This window comes from Notolepis coatsorum (assembly GCF_963971535.1).
Source record: "Notolepis coatsorum genome assembly, chromosome: 8".
Taxonomy (NCBI): Eukaryota; Metazoa; Chordata; class Actinopteri; order Aulopiformes; family Paralepididae; genus Notolepis; species Notolepis coatsorum.
The window spans coordinates 109,519,172-109,534,444 of record NC_140172.1 but is presented as its reverse complement, the minus strand read 5'-3'; the positions used below and the strand labels follow the sequence as shown (position 1 = coordinate 109,534,444).

Here is a 15,273-nt window from a genome sequence, read left to right as displayed (position 1 = left end):
AAAAATTGGGAACAATTTGATTTCACTATTATTTCATTACCTAGACGTCAGCCCAATGAGAAAATGTACAACAATGACTACTCTGATCAGGGGTTCCACTCACTAAACTACAGTATAGACAGTCACTCACTAAACTACAGTATAGACCAATTCTGAGTGGTTTCTCCTGCCCCCCCCGGGCCATACGGCCCTGAGCTATTGTCTTGTATCTCATCCTATACATACGCTTGCAGTAGTTATATTACTCAATTTCACAATTTTCTTATATACTGTGATTCTACTGTCACCATGTATGCATATGCTCACTACATGTATTTATTGCTTCATCTCCGCCCACTACAAACATGGGAACTCTTACCCCCCCCCCCAATCATCTCTCTGAGTGGTCGTCTCATAGTGTTGACCAAGGTGGTGGATGTCTCGGGGTCTTGGCCAAGACTGTTCTACATGCACCACCGAGGCCATGGATCAGCTTCTTACCGTCTTCTGTCCGTGGTCTGTCAACGTGGTTTAGAGTTCATTGCTGGGTTAAGTACTTCTATTCTATTCACATAATATGCTTACTACATATATCTATTTTATTCACATATATGCTTACCACTTGGCACTTGTATCTATTGCGATGTCCGCCCATCACAATCACGCAAACTGTCTAACGCCTGTCTCCCTGTCTCCGGCTGTCTCATAGTGATGACCGGAGTGTTGCACGTCCCGTGATGATGACTGGGAGGATGCAACCCTCTCTGCGCCGCCCCCTTGCCTCAAATAAATCCGCCATCAGCTGTATTTTTTATCTTTCAAAATGTTCAGTTGCTATTGCATGCACTTATCTGTGTTTCATTACGCATATGAGTGCATGCTTACCAACTGTTTAGCCTGTTTTATAGCAACACTACTATCACCGACATCTAAGAAGGGAGATCCCCCGCTTGAACGGCCCTTCTAGGTTTCTCTCCTCCACATTGCCTGTGGTGCATTTGCTAGGTTTTAGTGAGTTTTTCCTCACCTTCACGTGGGGTATGTCTGGGAGTGTTGCATTTATTTCAAAAAAATTTGGACTTCATGGTGTTTTTGTTTTGTTCTTGATAATGTGATGTTTCTTCTTGAGTTGTTTAAAGAAGACGTGTCCGGCCCATGGGGACATTAACGTGTGTTGTCGGGCCTTACAAATAAATTTTATTTGATTTGATTTAGACAGTCACTCACTAAACTACAGTATAGACAGTCACTCACTAAACTACAGTATAGACGGTCACTCACTAAACTACAGTATAGACGGTCACTCACTAAACTACAGTATAGACAGTCACTCACTAAACTACAGTATAGACGGTCACTCACTAAACTACAGTATAGACGGTCACTCACTAAACTACAGTATAGACAGTCACTCACTAAACTACAGTATAGACGGTCACTCACTAAACTACAGTATAGACGGTCACTCACTAAACTACAGTATAGACAGTCACTCACTAAACTACAGTATAGACGGTCACTCACTAAACTACAGTATAGACAGTCACTCACTAAACTACAGTATAGACAGTCACTCACTAAACTACAGTATAGACGGTCACTCACTAAACTACAGTATAGACAGTCACTCACTAAACTACAGTATAGACGGTCACTCACTAAACTACAGTATAGACGGTCACTCACTAAACTACAGTATAGACGGTCACTCACTAAACTACAGTATAGACAGTCACTCACTAAACTACAGTATAGACAGTCACTCACTAAACTACAGTATAGACGGTCACTCACTAAACTACAGTATAGACGGTCACTCACTAAACTACAGTATAGACAGTCACTCACTAAACTACAGTATAGACAGTCACTCACTAAACTACAGTATAGACGGTCACTCACTAAACTACAGTATAGACGGTCACTCACTAAACTACAGTATAGACGGTCACTCACTAAACTACAGTATAGACAGTCACTCACTAAACTACAGTATAGACAGTCACTCACTAAACTACAGTATAGACGGTCACTCACTAAACTACAGTATAGACGGTCACTCACTAAACTACAGTATAGACAGTCACTCACTAAACTACAGTATAGACGGTCACTCACTAAACTACAGTATAGACGGTCACTCACTAAACTACAGTATAGACGGTCACTCACTAAACTACAGTATAGACAGTCACTCACTAAACTACAGTATAGACAGTCACTCACTAAACTACAGTATAGACGGTCACTCACTAAACTACAGTATAGACAGTCACTCACTAAACTACAGTATAGACGGTCACTCACTAAACTACAGTATAGACGGTCACTCACTAAACTACAGTATAGACAGTCACTCACTAAACTACAGTATAGACGGTCACTCACTAAACTACAGTATAGACAGTCACTCACTAAACTACAGTATAGACGGTCACTCACTAAACTACAGTATAGACAGTCACTCACTAAACTACAGTATAGACGGTCACTCACTAAACTACAGTATAGACAGTCACTCACTAAACTACAGTATAGACGGTCACTCACTAAACTACAGTATAGACGGTCACTCACTAAACTACAGTATAGACAGTCACTCACTAAACTACAGTATAGACGGTCACTCACTAAACTACAGTATAGACAGTCACTCACTAAACTACAGTATAGACGGTCACTCACTAAACTACAGTATAGACAGTCACTCACTAAACTACAGTATAGACAGTCACTCACTAAACTACAGTATAGACAGTCACTCACTAAACTACAGTATAGACAGTCACTCACTAAACTACAGTATAGACAGTCACTCACTAAACTACAGTATAGACGGTCACTCACTAAACTACAGTATAGACGGTCACTCACTAAACTACAGTACAGTACAGTCATGGAATTCTGAACTTAATCATTTCTAAAAACAAAATATCTTCTCCCTGGGTCCCTGGGACTAAATCTTACCAAATGTGGTCCAGAGTTTGACACAAAAACACACACACAGCCACAAACAAATACACACACAACCGCAGAGACACACATGCCTACCACACACACAGCCAGCCATGGACCTACACGCACACACACACACGCACGCACGCACGCACGCACACACGCACACACACGCGCGCACACACACACACACACACACACACACACACACACACACGCACGCACGCACGCACACACACACACACACACACACACACAAAGTTCAGTTCAAATCACATTTACGCATTGGATTAAAATAAAATATCACAAGATGTTCAACATGTGCTTTCTGAACACCTACAGATACAAAAAGCATCCTCTCCCGCGCACGGTGTGGCTACCTATTACAGCAGAGATAGAACAACACACACAGACACTCACACACATGATTGGATCTCTGCCTATTTCGTTCTCCTGGCAGATGGCCAATGCGTGCTCTAACTGTGTCCTCTGAGTAAATAGAAATTAAAATTCAGTGAAACCTTGTTTGGGCGGTAGAAGCTGGGGAGGAATAGAGTTCACTACTTCCACGTGGGAGCTGACGGAGAGTCGGCTCCAGTTGTTTTTAGACTAGCTCAATTTCACCCTGTGTCCTATACGTGGCTGCAATAACCAACAAACACAGGACGGTGCCCATTGATTCAGTGGTTTTCAATGCTGCCCTGGATAGATAGCATTGATCGACAGGCGTTGCCTCATAACGTGCAGACCATTTAACGCGCATCCGCAGCAAGAAGCGCCTTGCACGGACACACATAATGAGATTAGATCTTTTCTTAAACAATCTGTTTTGGCCTATATGTTAATTTCCTGTCGTAGTCTTTGCTAATACAGTCGCTGACAGGACATAGGCTGCACTGGGGCCCACGCTATTTCCCTAGCAATGGAATGATTCTAGAAAGTTCTATAGACATTTAGAATTACAGTTTACAAACAGCATACTGTATAACCCTGTACCAACGCTCTGACCAATCACAGCTAAGACATTAGAATGATTTGCATATTCATGATCTCCTTGTACGTCATTGACACTCCAGAGAGAGAGAGAGAGAGGGAGAGAGAGAGGGTGAGAGAGAGCGAGAAAGAGAGAGAGAGAGAGAGAGAGAGAGAGAGAGAGAGAGAGAGAGAGAGAGAGAGAGAGAGAGAGAGAGAGAGAGAGAGAGAGAGAGAGAGAGAGAGTCCTGCACAGTCAGAGCAGTTACCAATCTAGTCAAAACCAACCAGACAGCAAGCCCCGGCCCGACCTCCTTCCTCAGGCATCAGGCATGATTTCCCCTGAAATCCATGCTCAAGGTAAGCCTTTGTCATGCTGTTTGGGGCACAAGGGGCGGGCTGTCTGTTTCTTTCTTCCTCTTTTGAACAGGAGTTTATTGCTCTTGAAGGAGTCAGTTGTTTGGCTTTTGAGGAGGAAAAGCAAGAATGCACCCTGAATGATAAATAACAAATGGACTTCTAATTAGGCTTTAGGCTCTCACTATCCGACTCACTCTTTCTGTCTCTCCCCACTTCTCTTTCTCTCTCTCCCTCCCTCTCTCTGTCCTTCGCTCCCGATGCATTGACTCAAAAACTCAGATTTGAGTATTTAACAAAGCCTTGTAATAATCTGATTATATGTTGAAATGAGAACAAAACCTTCTCTGCCGTGGCTGTGATGTGTACCAGGTCGAATGATGGATGAGGGGTACAACTTCTTCAAGTTCAAGTTCAAATTTTGTTGTATTTGTCACATATAAAGTACATGTACATTATAGTGAAATGCTTGGTTCTGTATGAGCCCCCTGAGAATGTGCTCCATACAGTAAAACAAAGTAAAAATAATACTATACAACATATACAATATACAATATACAAACTAAAGTACAACCTAAAGTACAAAATTAAGTACCCCCTGGGTACCACCCAGGGCTGTGTCCTTAGTCACCTGCTGTATTCACTGTACACACATGACTGTGTGGCCAGGTTCAGCTCCAACTCCATAGTGAAGTTTGCGGACCACACAGTGGTGGTTGGGCTGATCTCTAACAATGACGAGAAGGCCTACCGGGAGGAGGTTGATGTACTGGCACGGTGGTGCCGGGATAACAGCCTACTCCTGAACATTGGTAAAACCAAAGAGCTGATCGTGGATTTTAGGAAAATACAGCAGGGGACACACAAGCCACTGTGGATAAATGGGGATATCGTAGACAGGGTGAGCAGCTTTAAGTACCTGGGAGTCCACATCACAGAGGACCTGACATGGACAACTCACATAGACACTGTGGTAAAAAAGGCGAAACAGTGCCTCTACCACCTGAGACAATTAAGGAAGTTCAGAGTATCAGGGAAGATACTCCACTCCTTCTATTCCGGGGCTGTAGAGAGCATTCTGACTGGGAACATCACTGCCTGGTTTGGAAACAGCACGGCCCAGGACAGGAAGGCCCTACAGAGAGTGGTGCGCTCAGCAGAGCGTACTACGGGTATTGCACTACCACCCCTGCAGGACTTATACAACAGGTGGTGCAAATCCAGAGCGTTCAGAATAATGAAAGACCCTCACCACCCCAACAACAGCCTGTTCAAGCTGCTGCGGTCAGGCAAGCGCCTCCATATATACGCAGCAATAACAGAGAGACTACGGCTCAGCTTCTTCCCTCAGGCCATCAGAACAATGGACACTGATCTCTCCACACACAAGCACACATGAACACACACATACACACACAACACAACATTCTACACTTGCTCCCACACAAACGCACCATAGGTCACATTAAACACACAAGAAAAGGTCACTTTAAAGGAAGGGAAAAGGGACACTTTAAGAAAATAACTTGTTGTGATTGTTGCATAGTATAGTTAGTAACAGCAAGTATAGCATAGGGACATGGAAGTAAAACTGCACATTGTATAGGAGTGTACATAGGATCCAGTGCCTTTAAGTGATTTATTAACATGTCTATTTATCATGTCTATTCTAGTTATCTTATTATTATTACTACTATTACTATTGTTTTATTGCACAACCGCATTTCACTGTATGCTCTGGTATGTATGTGATGAATAAACTCTTGAATCTTGAATCTATTCCTCCTTACCAGTTCCATCCCTGCTTGCTGGATGGGGAATACTTGTCCATAAGTGCGGTGAGCTTGAGGAGGGAGAGCTTCTGTAGCAGGTGAATGTTGGAGACAGACTGGCTCTCCAGCCCAGGGCAGGGAGGCCCGAGGGGCAGGCTCTGCTGGCTACACCACCGCAACTGCTGGCTCGCTCTGTTACTGCACACATGGGGAGATACCTGGTCAGTCCATGTTCGATGGGGGACTGTTTTAAGTATACAGCATATATATATATATATATATCCATATCTGTCTGAATATACCTGCATATAATCCTTCTATAGACCTACTTATACACCTGCATACCTAATGTAATGTAGCTAATGTATGATAGCATGTACAATAATGCTGTATATATCGTATGTATATATATATACGTATATATTCTTACCTTGTATATATATATATCCACATCTGTCTGTACATACCTGCACATAATACTTTTACATATCTGTAGATACTATATCTATATCTGTACATATCCCTTACCTACTCTTACTAGTTACACTGCTGGCCAGTATGACTACCATACTGTCTTTATACCTGTATCCCTGTACATATTAATATTACAACTCTGTACATATACATCTGATTAGCACTACACCACGTAGTACTCATTTATATATTTCATACTCAGTTTAATCACCTGTACATTGTATATTACTATTGCACTTTACTGTTACATTTGCACTCTGGTTGGATGCCAAACTTATTTTCGTACTGTAGTACTTGTGCTGTATAATGACAATGCATTTCAATCTAATCTATAGCTGCCCCCATTAATGTTGTCACTCATTCCCCCTAATCTATACCCCACAATGCAAAGCATTTAACCCATCCTATTTTGCCATTAGTTAGCATTAGCACCAACATTAGATACCAAAGATTTGAGCTAATGTCAGCTGCCAAATGTATCTTCATCTTGGATGAGCATTAATATTACTGACGTTAGCTGTAACATTTGGTAGCCGACATAGCTCTAATGTTTGCATGTTAGCACTAATGGAAGAGGAAAATGAGCTGGGAAAATCAATAGGAGGTGAAAATACAAGTATTTTCAGACTCTTTGTCTGTACGTCGTCAAACATCATCAATATGCACCCAAACTATAACAAACTTTTAAGATTCAGAGTTTAAAATATCAATATGTTTTTAAGACCCAAAACAGGGCAAAGTTGTTCCTCCAATCAAAGAAGCCTCCTCTACTTTTACTTATACTATATCATTTTATGTCTCACTCCACTCCTTCCATAGAGGCCCGGGTCAGCTCGTTTTCCCAGAGAGGGACACTTGCTCTCATTGAAAACAACAAGGACACCTGGTAACCCTGGCAGACACACATACAGTAGGCATATACAACAAAGTTGGTCATGAGCAATAAAACTCCTGTTTTTATACATAAACAGATTGTTTATAGTAATACTGTGCATGATCATTACACTAGAGGTTCCAGTAATGGAACAAACTAACCTACACTGTAGCACTCAAACACTTTGAACACATTGTTACTCAACTGATAGAGTTGTGCCCTTCCTGATGACTTGTCGTACAGAACTTGTAAGTCAATTTGGATAAAAGCATCAGCTAAATGACTAAATGTAAATGTAATGTAATGTAATGTAATGGGCAGCTTGAATTACCAGGTCCAAATACCAACGCTTTAAGGAGATCTTTTATTCGTAGATAATTGACTCTTTGGAATAATCTGCCTCAAAACCTCTGCTGCATTTACAGTAAATTAACTTTTTAAAATAATCTTATATTGTATTTAACACTGTAAAGTATTTTTGTTTAGTTTTTTAGTTTTCTGTTTCTTTGCTTGCATGTCATTTTAGCTATCTTATTTGTTAGCTTCATTATGCATTGTGTGTTGAGTACTACTTTTAATAATTTAGTTTTGCAACAATAATTGTTTTTGTATGTTTTTTTGTGTGGACCCCAGGAAGACTAGCTGGTTGCTATGGCACCAGCTAATGGGGATCCTTAATCAAATCAAAACAAATCAAATATACACAAATACACACACACAGAGGAGAGAGGGAAAGCGAGAGTCAAGCAATTCCCCTATTAGTGTCACATTATGCGATAAAGGAGAGGCATCATAACTTTTTAGTGCATTATTTCTGGAAACAGCCAGGCAACAATGAACAGCTATAAAACATACACTATTAAGAAGAGGCTAAATAAACCACTTGGTGAATGATTTGATACAAAACGCCTACACTTTTAGACCAAATGGTCCCAGGGAATCAAACTATTAATTAGTCCGTATTTCTCTTGTTATGACCTTGGTTGGTTGTTATAGTTTGGTTGCTGTGACAACTACTTCTGTGTTATCCATTCCCTTCTGTGCCTGTGTGTGTCTAGCAGCGGTTTGTGTGTGAATGATTTGATTTTTAATTTAATTTTATTACGGATCCCCATTAGCTGGTGCCATGGCAACCAGCTAGTCTTCCTGGGGTCCACACAAAAAAACATACAAAAACAATTATTGCAAAACAGAATTATTAAAAGTCAGTACTCAACATACAATACACAATTAAACTAACAATTAAGATGGCTAAAATCACATGCAAGCAAAGAAACATAAAACAAAAAAACAAAACAAAACTAAATACAAAATACAGTGTTAAATACAATTTAAGATTGTTTTTAAAATCGAATCTTTTTAAGAATTGCTTTTAGAATGCTCATCAATGACAGCCGATTGAACAGTTCGGGGGACGGGCACAGATTGAAAGAACAAAAAAAAACACAGTCAAAAGACTCAAAGGGTTTCAGCTGAGCAGCCTTCAATCAGTGTTTTCAGAATTGTTGCTTCGCTCAGAGCAATACTGTCTTGTAGGATTTCCGCATTGAAGTCACCATAGTAATGAATAAATTGAACGGGCTAGAACTTTCCCCATTTCTTAATTATATTGTTGATGGGTAGTCAGTCATTCCTCTGCACAAACCAGGCTGTGCTTCTTAGTGGAGACCCATCTTCTCCTTAGCAAGCCACACAACTGATGTAGGTTAATGGGGTCACTGTAAAAAAAAAAGCATTTACACACACCTGTACTGGAAAGGAAACTGCACCGGGTGCACAGTGGAGTCGATTTCAGTGCTTTTTTTTCCAAGGCTTGTACCGAAGAGTGGCTAGCCAGAGAGACGGATATCCGGTATGAAGAACAGCATGGATTGTGCTGAGAAAGGACTCAACAGTATCATTGGTATGTGTAACTGAGGGGTACAATTCCCTGACTGTATTGTTAGATATGATACTTACTACCACTACCTCTTGTACTTTAGACTCTGGCCACCCAGTACTAGGTATAAATAATTATGATAAACACTCCCACCTGATGAAACGGATCCAACACAAATGTACCAGGTCGAAAGTCTGCGTTTATTAATAATACATAGCAAAAGGTATGTACAACGATCACTTAATTACATTTATGATTTGAAATAGTATGCACTTTTATGGCAAATGAGTATTCGTAGGTAGATCAATATCGAATGTCCAATCTCTGATTGCGCAGGAAGCAAATATACAACCTGGAATATTTAGGGAACAATAGCAATGATACTTGAATGATTATATAGCTGGATACACTAGGGGAAGGTTCCGACTGCTTGTAGGACAGCTGGAGGGGGGGGGGTAGAGTCTGGCTGTATCCCGTCTGGCCGAGGGTATCCTGGGAGAGCCCACAGTCGTGCGACCCGGTGCCCAGCGATCCTCGATCCACAGATGAAAGCAGTTGGACTCTCTGTGGCCGGCGTCCTCCGGTCCACGATGGAGAGACGTGAGGCGACCTCGTCGTGTAGAGCGTCTTCTCACCTGTCGTCCTCTCCGGGGGGGGTATTTCCAACACACCGCAGTGTTGGCCTTTATCCATAGAATAATCAAAGTACTCAAAGCATAATCCAAGCCGGGGAAGGCTAGCCGTCGTCGGTAGAATAATCCAATATACAGGTCCACTCGCTCTTTGGCCTGGAGCTCCTCGGGTGCAGCTTCACGTGGGGTCAACCACCCTGGATAAGCGTCCAGCTGATGCCCGAAACGATGGGGGTGCTGATTACTATAGAACTCTTACCGCACGAGGCACTACATATGAATAGACTATTATTAGCTTAATAGAATACGTCCAACTCGACGATATAGTGCCAAATATGACTATTCAAATATTAATATACACGATGTCTCAATGCCGATACTGGGCCGAATTGGCCTTACTGCCCACACGTGGTTCGCGGGGAGGCTTTTGCGTCTGTCACTCTGTTGGAGGGTAAGGAACTGGACTAAAAAAAGCTCTACTTTAATAGCGCAGTATATATACGCACTATGAACAAATAGTACCATTAGTGGTGCGGTAGACATATTCCTACGCGGAACTAGGACTTGTCCATACATGTTGAGCGGTACGATTGAACCTGGTCTGAGGGGTATGGCGACCTGGCACCAAGGTCTCGTCCAATGGTAGAATGGAGACTATTATGGGATGTTCAGTAGACTAGAAGGGATATTCAATGCATATTGTACAAGGAATATACAAGGGATATCAGGGGATATACAAATACAATTAAATATATATATATAAATAAATATATATATTCGGTTTAATCTGATCCTTCAGAACAGCCGCCCCCTAATTGGTCCCAACCCAATTAGTTAAGCAGAGACAGATTAACCGCACTGTCTACCACTCAAGGGTTCGCTGTAAGGGTCAGTCAACTCACAAAGTCATAGGGTCATGGTCATCATCGATTGTGTCTGGGAGTCGGGGCAGTTCTATGAGCCTCGCCACAGGACGGGTGTAAATGCGCCCCTGGACGAGTACTTCAGCTGCTCGGACCTTGCCATCGGCACCGGTGATCACTTTGCTTACGCGGCCAGCCGGCCACATAGCTCTGGGTAGTGACTGGTCAATAATCATGACGACTGTTCCTTCCGTCAAATTGTCTCTCTCTTTTACCCACTTCTGGCGGGTCTGTAGAGACGGTAGGTAGTGCAGTAGGAAACTGCTCCAAAACTTGTCGGCTAATACTTGGCTGTACCTCCACATTCGTCGGCCGTTCGCTTCTTCAGGCCGGTACATTGTCTGGGGTAACGCGGGATCTAGCCGCCCCATCAGGAGGGTGTTGGGGGTGACTGGGTCGACATCTGCTACATCACTGGAGACGTAACCGAGGGGCTTGGAGTTCAATACTCCCTCAATCTCCGTGAGGACTGTCATTAGGACTTCTTCCGCCACAGTCTGGGCCCCAAGTACTGCGTACAGGGCTGTCTTTATAGAACGTACTTCTCGTTCCCAAGTTCCACCGAAGTGGGGTGCGTTTGGGGGGTTGAATTGGAAGTCAATCTGGGCTGGAGCGAGGTGGGTCTTAAGTTCTGGGCCCATAGCTTGGAAGCTCTCCCTCAGCTCTCTTTCTCCGCCTTTGAAGTTTGTCCCGTGATCGGACAATAATGTAGACGGTTTTCCTTTCCGTGATGTGAATCTTCGGAAGGCCATAAGGAATGAGTCTGCGCTCATGGTCGGAAGGAGCTCGATATGTATCGCTCTGGTGGTCATGCATTTGAATACAATACCCCACCGCGTCTCGGTGCCTCTTCCTTTCTTTATGTGCAGCGGGCCAAAACAGTCCATGCCTGTTGAGTGGAATGGCTTGTCGCCGAGTCGGAGGCGACATGGAGGTAGGTCAGCCATCCGTGGTATGCTGGGCTGCGCGCGCCACTTTCGGCAGTCTAGACAGGTTCGCTGGAAGCGTCGCACCGCCTCTCTTCCTTGAAGTATCCAGTAACAACGTCTGATTTCCGCGAAGACTCTCTCTGCTCCTGCGTGGTGTACATCCTCGTCGTATTTCTTTATAATCAGCTCTGTGACCTTGTGTCGGCTGTTCAATACGATCGGGTACTTAATGTCATCCGGTAAATTGGGGGCTCTCCACAGGCGACCACCCACTCTGATGAGGGTATGTGTGTCACTCTCGGGGGCCAGATGAATCAATCTGCTGTCTGATGGGACGGGCTTTCCTCCCTGTAGACAGTCTAGTTCATCGGGGAACGAGTCTCTCTGGGCTCGTTGCAGTAGAAGCAGTTCTGCTTCCTCGTAGTCAGCTGCTGACATATCAGCGGGGGACTTAATCTCTGGGTGGTGCCGCAGGAATGTCCGTTGCTGCGCACTCTCTATGGTAATGCAATCGTCTATGTTGGGGTCTGCGGAGACAACAGTGCTCAATCCACAGAACATGGGTTTCTTATTCTCAGCCTCCTGGTCACTTGCTTCCCTCGGGGTGGGCGTGGGCCAATCTCCTTCCGGGAGCTTGAGGAATGCTGGTCCGTCACTGTAGATGTTATGACGGGTTAAGTCATCTAGGGACATTCCCCGGGTGATGACGTCAGCTGGGTTGTGTTTTGTATCAACATAGCGCCAGTTTGCTTCTCCGGTTAACTCTCCGGTTAACTCTTGAATCTCAGTGACTCTGACTCCCACGAAGACTTTGTATTTGCATGAATTTGATTTGATCCAGGCGAGTACTGTCGTGGAATCTGTCCACAGGATTGTTCTATGCACCGGAATGGTGAGCTCACATTGGATGAGCGTGGCTAGATGCGCTCCTGCGAGGGCTGCGCAGAGCTCTAGACGTGGGATAGACTGTTGCTTGCGTGGGGCTATTCTCGAGCGGGCGAGGATGAATGCTGTGTAGATCTCTCCCCCCTCTTCTTGGGCCCGCAAGTAGGCTACTGATCCGTAGGCGACCTCGGAGGCGTCACTGAAGACGTGTAGATCCATTTTACATGTCTCTGGCCTCACCGTGGGTGGGAAGTAGCTTCGGTGTATATTAACGCCTGGGAGTGAGTGGAGTTCCATCTCCCACTCTCTCCAGGTGGATGCAAGGTGTGCGGGAATGGGGTCGTCCCAGCCCTGGTCCTTGTCCCACAATGCTCGTACAATCATCTTTGCCCTGGTGGTGTACGGTAGTATACATCCTAACGGGTCATATTGTCGGGCGAGTGTTCTGTACACACTCCGTCTGGTGGTCGGTATTGCCGTCGACCTTCCCTGCTCCGTGGTCAGGGGTTTGTGTCTATAGTGGAGCGAATCTGTTTTGAAGCGCCACACTAGTCCTAGTGTCATCTCTTGGGCTTCTCCTGGGATTGTGGCCATCCAGGTCTCGCTGCTTGCTGCCTTGTCCTCGGAGGAGAGGCTGCGCAGTACGTGCGGATCGCTGCTGGCCCACTGCCTGAGATCAAAGCCGCCTTTGATCAGAGAGGCGCAGAGTTTATGTAGGAGAGCCTCGGCTTCTTCCTGGGTCGAAACGCTTTGTAGACAGTTATCTACGTAGAAGCTGTTCTTCACACTGTGTCGGACCTCTTCGTCCGCTGCTGGGTCCTCTGCGACATGTCTCTGTAGTGCAAATGTAGCACAGCATGGGCTGCATGTAGTTCCGAAAGGGAGGACTTCCCATTGGTAGATGGCTGGGTGCTCATCTCCTGGCCTCTCTCTCCATAGGAACCGCAACAGGGGCTTGTCCTCCTCTACTAATCTCACCTGCAGGAACATCCCTTTGATATCCCCGCTGATAGCCACCTTGTCCTGGCGGAAGCGGAGTAGTACGCCTAGTAGGGAGGGGCCGAGTGTAGGACCGGGCAATAGCTCTTTATTCAGATTTTGGGATCCGATCTGGTAGCTGCAGTTAAACACGATGCGGTCTTTGCCGTTGTGATGAACCTTGTGGTGGGGCACGTACCACGATTCAGTCGTCTGGTCGGCCTCTTTAATTTCAATCTTTGTGACGTGTCCCGCTGTGATGAGCTTCTCAATCTCAGCGCGGTATACACTTTCTTGGGCGGGGTCCTTGGCTAAGCGCCGCTCTGTGTTTAGTAGGTACCGCTCTGTGGCGTCTTTCTTTGCGTGAAAGGTAGGCATCCCTTCCCGCCGCAGGAGTGGCGTGGCGTATCTCAACACGCCGCTGACTGGGACTCTTTTTGTTCCCGTCTCGAGGAGGTTAATGGCGTAGATGTCGTCTTTAGAGCGAATGTCTTTCTTTTCGTTCTTAAAGGGCATTTGTTCTAAGGTCCATAGCCTCTCTACATGCTGCAGGAGTGCGGTGTCTCCCTCTGTGACTCGGGAGTGGAGACAGCTAGTGGCTGTGGTTCGGTTGAGAGATTTGGCGAGTGGGCCTTGGAGAGTCCATCCTAGGCGGGTCTCGACTGCTGCAGGACAGCCTCTGGGTCCGGTATGAACCCGGTCTATCGGGACAATGAGGTCTGCATGGTCGGAGCCTATCAACAGTGTCGGGGTAGCACCGTCTATGAGTGGGATCGGTAGCTTGCGTAGATGTACATATTTCTCCATCAGCTTGGCTACGGGGTATGTGTACCGCGAGAGTCCTATTTCTTGGCTGGTGAAAGCGTCTGTAATCCTGTACCGTCGCTCGGGCTGGCCGCTTGCTGCGATAGAGAATGAGACATTCTCGCACTTTATCGTTTTCAAATCTCTTCTTATTGTCCGAATTGTCATTTGGTTTTCTCTCCCCCGGAGCCCTAGCTGGGCCGCAGCGGACGCGAGCAGAAGGGTCTTCTCTGACCCGTCATCAAGGACGGCGTAAGTGTCCATGACTTTATTCTGGTAGCTCAATGTCACACGGACTACCTTTAAGAGCACTCTGGCTCCGCTGCTGCTGGCGGGGTCGATGTACATGACGCTTGCTTTGCTGCTTGATGGTGCGGGTGGAGGCCGCCGTCTGTTACTGTCGTGGAGTATGTCCAGATGGGCTCCATCGCACCGACTGCACTTTTTCTTTAAGCGGCATTCGGCTGCCATGTGTGATCGCGCACAGCGAAAACAGCGTCTGTTGGACTTTATCCATTGACTCGCTTCCTCCGCATTCATCTTGGGGAATGAGTCACATTGTGACAGCCAGTGTTCTTTCTCACAGTAGGGGCACACTATCTTCCACTTCTCCTTTCTTGAGGGGGTACTGTGGCTCCTACTGCTTGGCACTGACTCCGATTGGTGCATGACAGTCACCGATCTTCTTCCATCATTTAGTCTCCTGGTTCCTTCTCTGGAGCCAGGGGTGCTCCGTCCGAATGTATCTAGCCGTAAGCTGCTGACTTCTCTCGCCAGGAAGTCGGCTAGATCGAGGAGGTTCGGTTCGGGGCCATTAGGGTCTCGGTGGTCTCTCTGCCGCCTAAAGCGCTCCTGTCGGG

General features: G+C 45.3%; 1 protein-coding gene across 1 annotated transcript in view; it reads right to left on the bottom strand.

The window, feature by feature from the left end:
• The window catches only part of LOC311233533 (rho GTPase-activating protein 7-like), a gene marked incomplete at its 3' end in the record, with an annotated part of 56,215 nt that overhangs the window by 22,936 nt on the left and 18,006 nt on the right, over positions 1 to 15,273 (bottom strand). Inside the window, exon 6 of the mRNA XM_084320499.1 lies at positions 6,054 to 6,233. Coding sequence (XP_084176625.1) covers positions 6,054 to 6,233 — 180 coding nt within the window. The remainder of the gene's footprint in view (positions 1 to 6,053; positions 6,234 to 15,273) is intronic.